Below are 10,765 nucleotides of genomic sequence, written 5' to 3' on the forward strand. Positions count from 1 at the left end.
TAATTCTCCAGGAGCCTTGCTGTTGCTTTCCTTCCTTTCTCTTTCGCTTTAGCACATCCACTCATGATGCTCTTTTCTCTTCCCCGCCCCTAATTTCTTTAAAACCCACTTTTTTCTCAGCAGCTCCAAGATGCTGACCTGATCTGGACCCATTGCCCACATCTGCACACATAGGAGCTCTGTGGCACTCTCAGAGGCAACACCACGTGTAAACACATCAATGACAAGATGCTGCCTAGAGTCAATGGCAGTAAGTTATGAACCACCCTTGAAGTGGTTTGTACATGAACCAAATGCACACTCACATAAGCACTCTGCAGAGGATAATGTCTGATGGAAATTATCCTGCTATGGCTGAGTCTAAGAAGTTTAAATAGGGTGATTTAATACACACATGCATTTTAAAACCAATTGTTAGATAACACTGAAAGATGAAAAGAACAGATTATTCCCTAAATACTGGACACAAAGAATTTCAGAGAATTGCTACGCTAGTGTCAGAGCTGGTCAACAATGTCAGTTTATTTCAAAGTGAGAAAGTGAATTTAATACCTCATTCCCACTAATCCTGTATTACACATTCTTCAGATTAGGAGTATCCTCCTACCTATTTAGTTTAGCCATCTCCCAGTGTAGATTCAATTAAGTAGGAAGGCATTTTTATTCTGGGATAAGTATCTATATACTGAATTATTCAAGATTAATAAAAACTAGCTTTACTGTCTATAAACGTGCTTACTATCCACAGAATATTGCCTTAGTTGAGCATTTGAAGACAATCCACAATTCTGCTGAAGACTGACACAGCGTGCAGGAGCCAGCAGATCTAAATTTCCTGATACTTAGAACGACATCCAACAAAACATTAGTTAACAAGTCCTGACAAGTATATTAGTTTATAACATATACTCATTGTATAACTTATAATATAATGTTATAATACGTATAACATATACTCATTATATTTCTTGCATTATCTACGATTTTCAGTCTCAACACGCAAAAATCACTACCACTTCTTAGCTATAAATACTACTTCTTATCTATTACATGAAAAAATTCCAGTGACAGTACATTGGCTATCAAGTATTGCAAAAGAAGGCCTATACAATAATTCCAAATAAACATGGAACAGTCACAAGATGTGTTAAAAAATGTCTTCTACTAATTCCTCCCACAAGATGCTAGAAAAGAGATTACACCATATTTAAAATGCCTATTAAAATAAATGCTTGATCAAACGACTTCATTTGCCTTATTTTATAGCCTTTCCTAATGTGCTTGACACATGCTGCTGCTTAAGTGATTTTTATTACTTCAGCCCACAAAATCCTTCTTGGCCAGTTATTTTCCAGTACTATCAGATGATCAAAACAAAAGCCTTACTACTATTTTCCAACAAATTTTTAAGCAATATAAACAAGACTGCACAAAGTCACATACCAGGCAGTGCAAGCATAGAGTCAAATTCTCTGCAGTTGGATATTCCAGTGCTGTCTTCTGCACAGCTCTTCCACAGGTTTTCAAACAACGTAGACGTTGTGATCACACTACCATGTACAGTGGAGACTTTCCAGTAATTATTCGGCAAAGTAGCTCCAATAATTGCCCACCCACCCAAGCACAAAAAAAATCCAACAATTTCCAACGCAGCAGTCATGCTTGTGAGTAGTAACAGTTAAATATCCCTATAATTAGATTACAATCAAGTGAAGCCTTTCAGAAGCCTCCTTGCTGTTTTATCTCTGGGTTTCACTCCAAAATGAGGCTACCTTTGCTCTTTGCTCCACCCCAGAGATAAGGCTTAGAGTGCATGACAATAAGAAGTGGGAGCAGTTCATGATAAAGATATTAACATTTAAAAAAAAATTACAATATTAATTCTTTTTCTAATGGGAAGTGACAAAATGAGCCTATTCTTAGTCTCAGCCTAGAAAGTCCAGTCAGTATTCCTACAAAATATCTTGTAAGAGTGATAATATTAGCAAATATTTTATTTCTGTCTCTCCTCTGAAGTCAGCTAGGGTTTACACAAGATTAAAATTGTTTGTAATTTTATTATTGATCTCAAATAAAAAAGTTTTACTGTGTTATTTTCTTGATGACTCAAGCATAAAAAAGCTTGAGAACAGGAATTTTACTCTGTTGCTAAAAAATTTAGCACATTTTTTGGAGTTATGGTCGTAAGTAATCCATAGCAACTGTACTGCCAGCTTCTTTCAGAAAGGTTAAGTCTGTGGATGAGTGGTTTCCATTAATATTTTACAGTCTATTGATCTACAGTTAAACAGTCTTAAAAATAGTCCCACTTACACTGGAATACAATTGTAATAATGTATGTTTCACAGAAATGAAATATAAGGGAATGAATGAGCCAGTGTGACAGATCTACCTCAAAAGGAATAAAATGATGAAGGAAAACAGCTATATGAAAAATAATACATATCAGCTGATTGCATCTGTTTGTCAGAATATCCTAGTATTAAAAAAAATCTATTCTAGGCAAAGTAGAAGTATGTTAAACTCGGTTTACTTGCTTTTGCTCTTGACTAGGCAAAATCATAGACTCAATTCACATTAGCCACTAATGTTAATACTGTAAACTGCTTGAGTATCCAAACGGGGTTAACCATCTCTTGCAGTGATAACCTGCTCTTATCTCCAGGAAATGGAGTCAGAGTTTCTTCATAAAATAATCTTGCTATGACGCAACATGGTAACAGATTTACGGCATTTACATAAAGACTACCAGAAGGATTAGCCATTGAGAAAGTCACAACTTGCCCATAACAGATATCTGGGGTTCTTTTTTTTCAAAATTCACTGGTCACTTTGAGCTGATGCTGTAGGTTGGTAGGCTCAGCTGCAAAAGGATACTACAGTGCCACTGTGACACTTTTGCTCCCTGGGCAGCCAAGAGGATCATTCCCATTGATTTAAATAAGAACAAATTTGGCAGCTTAGCCAGTGTGATCCTGTGCAGCTCTGTACTTCTAGCAAAGCAAACTTTTAGAGAAACTAGATTGTGTGTGGTAAGAATTGATCTTCCTGGGTGACTTTTACAGAATTCCCTCCCTCTGCTAAGTCACTGCAATTTGAAAATGATGGTATAGTAAAATGAACACACTGTACCAGGATACTGGAGTATCTGCATCCCATTAAAAGCCCTTCAAAAAGTTTTAAATTAATTTATCCATACACAGGTGCTACCCTGGTGACCTCAGCAATCGCTTCTGCTGACAGCACTTTCAAAGTTGAGTTTAGTTGGGACCTTGAATCAAGTGTCCCCAGATTTTATACTGCTGCCAAGGATAAAAAAAAATTTAAGAATTTCATTTTTTAAAAAAATCTCTTCCTAATTAAGAAAGCTATTTCAACAGGCAGTCATAAAGCACACATATAAACAGAAAAGATTAAGCTACAGACCTGGAATGCATGAGTTTTTCCTATATGGCACCAGGCATTTTAATCATTCTCTTAACGAAATCACTCTTCAATGGTGTTGAAGAACATAGGATTATTCTTCACTAAATTTTGTAAACTATGGTTTGGTAAGTGATGGAAATAACAGCAAATGCTGCTCTGCAGGAGGCTCTGCATCAGTAGAGTAAACAAGTTAGTGTTGATAGCTTCACGTCAACACCACCCACGACTTGAGAGTTTTCCTTCAGACTTGCTCTAACCCGGTCAGGCAAACTGAACACCCACCAACGGCTGGAAGTCGGGAGGTGAGTTCCTGGAGCACATTTCCCTGCTTTGCTTCATCCATGAGGAAACCAATTTGCGCACCCCAAGACCACTCCGCAATGCAAACCAAGTGCAGAAAATGGGAATAATTGGAAAATTCACTACAAAACTGTACTCCTGATGTCAGTAAAATGATAATATTGACATGCCAAGATGTGGCCATATATGACGATAGCAATATATGACCATAGAGAGAAATTGCTCCTAACCCCTCTGATATTCTCAGAACAGAGCATATTCGCATGTAATATGGTTGAGAAAGGGTTTACAGGCAGAAATAGTATTTTTTAAAATCAGATTGGCCAATACGGTTAGGAAAAAAATACTAAAAATATTAACCCCCTAAATGTCTGATCAACATGAGCTGTACCTTTTTGATCACTTCTGTAGATTTGTTTCAAGACTCAGGAATGCTGACTGAGCTCTGTAGAAAGAGAAACAGCCCTGTGACAGACAGCAATTACTCTCCAGGCAGCCACATGACATGCCCATCAGTTGGCATGAGGAACCCTGCACCGATTTTAGGGGACACACAGTTCTTTGAACAGCTGAAGGTGATCCACCAAGCCCTGCCAACCAGGGGTCCTCTCTTCCAATTATGGGGGCCACAGGAAGGGAGGGAAGAGAAGCCCCCAGGGAGGCGACTGCTTCAGTTCACCAGGAACTCTTCTGTTCCTGGGGAATATTTTCTTTCCATGTTAGGTGTAATGAAACTGCATTTAAAAAAAAGAAGGTTGTCCCACATTGACTCTGCTTGTCTCCATAACAGGGCTGAAACATCTGTTTCTCCCTGTTACACAAGGCAAGGCAGAGCTGCCACACCACTGTAAGCACCCGTGCCATCTTGCTACCACGTATGAGAGCTGAAGGATTGTTGGCCCCATCTCATCACTCTAATTTCCAGAAATCATATCTAAGTTTCTAGATGAAACTTAGGCATCCTGGCATCTACACAGAGGAAGTCTTGGAGAGGAGCATTCTGATACTGGGTACCAGAACGGTATGAAAAGCTGACATTGTCTCTGATGTAATGAGTAGAGTTTTAAAATCCTTGGAAGGATAAGATTAGCCTCCTTTTGAGGCTACAAATTCTGGCCTCCTTACAGGATGCTGATACTTACTCTTAAACTGGTACCATCGTTATGAAAGCAGATGAGGCCACCGAAGTCAGGGCCCTGAGGAAGAACCACAAATATGCTGAATCTTGAGAGTTAACTCTTGAGAGATAAACTCTCACATTTTAGAGGTCTGCCTTACAGTTAGGCAGTTCTGACTTAGTGGAGTCCATGTCTGTGTCAAGAAAAGCAAGTGTTCATAGTCTGTGAGACATGGTATTTGTAAGTTTTGAGCACTGCTCATCGGGAATAAATCAGCTGGAAAGAGTCCAGACAAACAGCAATGACAGTAATCAGGGATCTATAAAGCAGCAAAGGCTTGAAAAAATTGTTCCATGATATAACTCATAAAGTAACTGCACAATACCGAAAGTTGTAAAAGAATAAATGCAAAGTTCTGTTTAAGACAGAAAGCTTAACAAAATACCTGTTTTCAAAGGCTATACTGTTATTGTTTCTAAAATCAGTTTTCTGAGGAAAGAACTAAAACGTCGGTCCTTCCTAGTCCTTTACCATAAAAAAGGTACTTACAGAAAGATATTTAAAAAATCCAGAATAATCCAAACAAATAATTTTCAGTCCCTGCAAAGACAATTCTTCTTTTTCTCTCTACAGATAAACTACCCTGCTAGCATGGTCTACCTCGGAAAACACAAAAACATCAGTCACACAGACGTATTTTAAGCTGGCTACCTCTGAGACATTCCAGAACAAATACACAGATTTATCACAAAGTATCAAACTTGTTCTGGAATATCTATGAAGCCCTGTCTCACACCAAAGCACAAACAAGCACCAGTACTCATTGACCTATGATCTGCTTGTAGTTAAGAATTAGGCCGAGTAAAAGGATATTACTGCTTCCAAAACACTAAAAAAAAAAAAAAAACCAAAAAAACTTAGATTCATTGTGTATCACCCATACCTCTATGCCAACACAACAGAGATGGCAATAAAGCCATAGTAGTTGCTGAGCTGAATTGCAGGGTGAAGCATATGGGTGTCACTGGGGCCCTTTAACCTGTCTGCAAGTACTACAGGACAAATCGTGTCCATAATAGACCCTCTGTGACAACCACAGTAAATGCTGTCCAAACCACGCTAACACACTGTCCAGAAAGAAGGAATAAAACTACATCCCTGGATTTTATATACGTAAGCCACGTGCACTTACTGTCTGAACTCAACATGTAGAGAAATTTCTTGCACTGTATTGATCCAAAAGCAGTCACTGCACAGTCCATCCAAAGACCTTCAGAAATCCAGTCTGTAGTAACTAGCACTGTTGTGGTGTCCGAAACTTTCCATCTGTTAGACATGGTAGTAAAAAGTAAAATGGTGAATCCTGTTGAAGCCAGCAGCAATGCACAAATTTGTAGAGAAGACGACGCCATTCCTCTGACAGAAGTTGTTTCCAAAGAAGCCTCCCAAAATTTCTGATATTAGAAACCTGTTGAAACAGTTTATAAACATACAGTATACGGATGTATCTTTCCACAAGCCTGACCTTTACAAAAACATCAAAAAGATGCCTACCTACAAAATAATTTATCACATAAGGGAATTGTAGAACTGGAATCTAAATCTCATTAAATAATTGGAATACTTAAATATTCTATGACATCTGGGCATTTTCTCAGGAATACTTTTATTACCATATATGTTTACCACAAAAAATACCAAAAGAGCAAAACCAGAGGACCCAACTGAGGAATTCTCTATTTTGAATTTGCCGGGTTTCATTGTTCTTTACTTGTTTGCTAACTTAAAATTCTTTTGAAATTAAAACTATCAAATGCTTTAATAAATTATTCATCTCCCAATTACAATGCCTATCAATACAAATTTAAAACAAAATAAATTTTGATACTCACGTTTACGATATGTTTCTAACTTGTTTAATCTACTTTCCTGCTAGACACTAGTGTCAGCACTTTGTGAGGACCAGTTTGATCAAACAAGTGAAAGTTTCGTACTCTTTAGGACCTTTCCCCCCATTCTAAAAATCAAGGACCTGGGGCCAAAGCTGTGCCCAGCTGTTGCATAAAGGCTTAGGCATGGCTTTTTGCTACAGAGAATTTTCAGTGAAATGAATGACTCAAATAAGAAAATTACAACAAAATCATGTTAGTACCAAAGATTAACCTGGCAACCATTGGCATATAATTTGCTTTGTCAGTGCCACTGAGCTGCCCACGCACCATCAGACTCCAAAGCAATACAGAAAAATATTATTACAATTTCCACAATGATTGTTTCACTTGAAAATTTTGTTGCACTTGTCACCAAGACACTGTTTTCATGAAAGGAGGCCTGTGTCCATATGAGACAGGCAACCAACTGAAGACAGGATTTGTTTTAGGATGCAGCCCACACTGTGAAGGAATATGCAAGTTTTCTGCATTTAAAAAAAAAAAAGAAAAGAAGAAGAATTCAAGCCTCCTCATTCATTTTAAATGACTGCAACACTCAGAATTTGTTTGCACAAGGAAAGAAGGATTAAGTTTATTCCACTCTTAAAGATATGTATATTCCACTATAAAAGTTTAATCACACATTGAGGAGGGAGCATTTCTCTCTCAAGTGATTGTGTAACCTCTTCAAAACACACACAACTGTCAACAGAGTATATCTGAAATAAATGATTAAATTAAGCAACAAATTCAAGCAGACTTCACACCACATGGGCAGGCCAATAATCCAAATAAATGTTTCTGCCTATTACATAGGTATGACCCGTGCAATCACAATTCATTCCTGGCAGTAAGGAAAACAAGAAAAAACTATATGCTCTGCACCATCACTATCGGTAGGACGTATGTCAAAGTTATAAACACAAAATTCTCATTAAAATACAATAATTTAAAACATTGTAGGTTTCAAAGTGAGGAAGCTTGGAAACTAGGTTTCACAAATACAGAATAACAACCTTCCTCCACCCTGACCCAAATTCAACCATGTTATAGCAGGACTACAAATACCACTGTAATAGTCCTTCTTCCACCCTTAAAACGACTGTCCCTTATTAATGCACCTGTTAGAGGTGATACAACGTCCATGAGCTCCTCACTGTGGGTGGGTATTCCTCAGCAGAAAGGTGCATGTGCGGTCTGAATCTAGATGCTGGTATTTCAATTCAATACACAGGAAGATGTAAAGTGGCAAGAAGAATAAACTTTGATAGCATAGTGCATGATGGACCAGCTGAAAGGTGGTTTATTTTCCAGATCTTCTTAAGACAAGCATGCAAAGAAAACCTTTACTACTTAGAAAGTAAAGCATGCAGTGCTGATATTTGAATCCTTAGGGGCCAGGGAGTGGGTCTGGTGTCTCAGTGAGGATTGGGAGCCCAGTGAAGGGTCACATATCAATAGGCCGCACAAGGCAGGAGCAGACAGCCCTAGAGCCCCTCCTGAAATGAATGTCTCCGTGGGTAAAACAAGGGCCAGTGGAAAAAAAAAACGAGGGTGTGCGTTTATTTGTTTAAACAAATCCATTTTCTTTATGTTCTTTATATTTTCCTGGCAGCATTTAACCCCTGCAATCAGTGATCAGTGCAGATAGACACCTGTCCAGTGGATCACATTAACAAACAAAACTGTTTGTGATTTCAGACATGCCCTGAGGCAGGACAGACCTCCCTGGCTCCTGGCCGAAGGAGGTCCAGCAGCCCTAGACGGCTCTGCAACCATTTTGCTGCTGTTGTTCCTCCTCTCTTTGCCTTCCTCTGCCCCAAGGAGCCACTCTCACTCATCCCTTCCTGACCCTGCTGCTACCACACAAAGCCCACGGGACAGTCCAGGTGTTAACTTATTCTCTCTGGGCCACCAGTCATGCAAAAGACTGCAGTGCCCATGCGATGGCGGTGCTGATTTCTTACCACTCCTGTAGTTTTAACAATAAAAGTAATGCCACCAAAATGTGTTGCTTGAACAGGGTAAGAGTTAGCTAACAGAAACCACCTGCAAAAGAGAAGCTTTCAAAAGCAAACAGCTTGTTACTTCCACCGACACCACATCCATCCTCCTCTTTCAACCTGTACCACGTACACCCTATCCTCAGGACTTGATTGTACTAGCTGCCATACACTGTCACTCTTTACAGATTTGAGATGACGGCACAACTAATAGCAAATATGCTTTGCAACTGTCCAAAGGAGAATGACCATAAACCAAAACCAAATAAATACATAAACCCCAGAGCACCATCCCTCGCAAACTGCACACATAGGCTATATACAACTAAGAGCCATCACGTGATAAAAACAAGCCCTGGGGGAATAAAAAGATCACCTTAACATTAAAAACAGCACAGCCAACATCTATGTGGTTTGAATACAGGACAGGAAGGGTTAACAAAGAAAAATATTTAAATCACTTAAACAAACAAATCACTCCTGATAAGGTCTCTGGAAGCAAAAACGAGTGATAAAAGTGTCTAAACTGGAAAGTTAAAAAACTCTCCTACTTCTTTTTCATTTTGTTACATGGAAAAACAGAGACAAAGCATTGATTCCAACACTGGTTTCATTTACATATGTATATATACATTTTTAACATCAGCAATATATGGCTTTGAACCTGCTAATCGTTTCTTAGTTCGAGCAAATTCTGAGGCTGACCCATGGCCACCAGTGCAATCAGAAAGAGATAAAATGCAGATTTAAATACAGTACTATACCACTTAGAGCAGTCTATCACCACAACCTTACAGAGGTTTCCTCAGGACAGAGTCTAGCCTTGAGTCGAGAAGGCAAACTCTTTCACTCCTTGTTAAAAAAAAAAAAAAAAGAGGAATAATATTAATTCATTTCCTCTCCACTTCTAAACGATTTGTAACCATGCTTTTGAAGTTGCTGTAACTTATTAATAGTCTAATCAGGCTTATAGCCACTTGCAATTACAATATACAGATCGTTCTCATCTTACTATTAACCTTCTCTTCACATACTGAACTACAGAATAATTTGGGTTGGAAGGGACCACATTGACGCCAACCTCCTGCTAAAGCACAACTTCAGCGTTGGGTCAGCTTGCCCAAGCCTTGTCAGTTCACAACAGAATGGCCTCCAGGGCTGGAGACGGCACAACCCCTCTCCTGTGGAGTGTGTTCCTCACACCCACGCAGAACTTTTCCTGCTGCAACACGTGGCTGCTGCCTCTCGTCCTCCCCATGCACCTCCGAGATAAACCACTGTTTATTCAGCTGCTTGATTTTGGCAGCTCTGCACTCTGATCTCTGGAGGCCCAGGCATGACTGGCATGTACGCCGCTTGGCTGTCCCATGAGTATCGCCACAGCAAAATAGATAACCAGAAAGGTGCACGGAACTTCTTGAAACTTACCAATTACAAGTTATTCTCAAAGCAAACACACCCATTTTCTTTTTTCATTTAATCTCAGGAGGGTGTCAGTGTGTTGCCAGCACAACGCCTCACCAGCCCTGCAGGGAGCCGCCCGGCTACACCGCTGGCATGAAGATCTCGCCAGGAAGAGGAGCATGGTGCCAGAGACTGGGAGCCCTGGCCAGCGGCAAGGGGACCACAGGACAGCTGTGGACACCCGACCTGGGCGAGGGAGAGTGTGGTGAAGAGGCCTGAGGAGGCTGTGGGGCAGGACCTTTGTGCCTGGTCAGCCACAGCCAGCCCTTTGCTGGAGCAGCCCGATGGCGAGGCAAGGTGAGGCAGGGCAGAGGAGCAAGGTAAGGAAAGGTGGTGAGGCGTGGTGAGGAGCCACATGGCAGAGCAACGCAAGGCTGAGACAGCAGCCCCAGCCTCCTCCCTGCCTCCTGGGCTGCTGCAGGCTGAGCTCTAGGGTAGCAGGAGACAGGCTCTATTCCAGAAGGCTTCTGGAGAAAAGAATACAGTAAAAACGTGGAAGCCCCTTATCACACAGCGCCAACCC

The 10,765-nt window shown here is 40.2% G+C and overlaps 1 protein-coding gene across 1 annotated transcript in view; it reads right to left on the bottom strand.

Moving 5' to 3' along the window:
* LOC104083759 (claudin-15-like) overlaps positions 1-6,256 on the bottom strand; it is a 13,697-nt gene extending 7,441 nt beyond the window's left edge. Inside the window, exon 1 of the mRNA XM_009587371.1 lies at positions 6,037-6,256. Within this exon, the coding sequence (XP_009585666.1) occupies positions 6,037-6,256 (220 nt within the window). The remainder of the gene's footprint in view (positions 1-6,036) is intronic.
* Between the last annotated feature and the right edge of the window lie 4,509 nt (positions 6,257-10,765).

This window comes from Fulmarus glacialis, unplaced genomic scaffold (assembly GCF_000690835.1).
Source record: "Fulmarus glacialis isolate BGI_N327 unplaced genomic scaffold, ASM69083v1 scaffold30080, whole genome shotgun sequence".
Lineage (NCBI taxonomy): Eukaryota > Metazoa > Chordata > Aves > Procellariiformes > Procellariidae > Fulmarus > Fulmarus glacialis.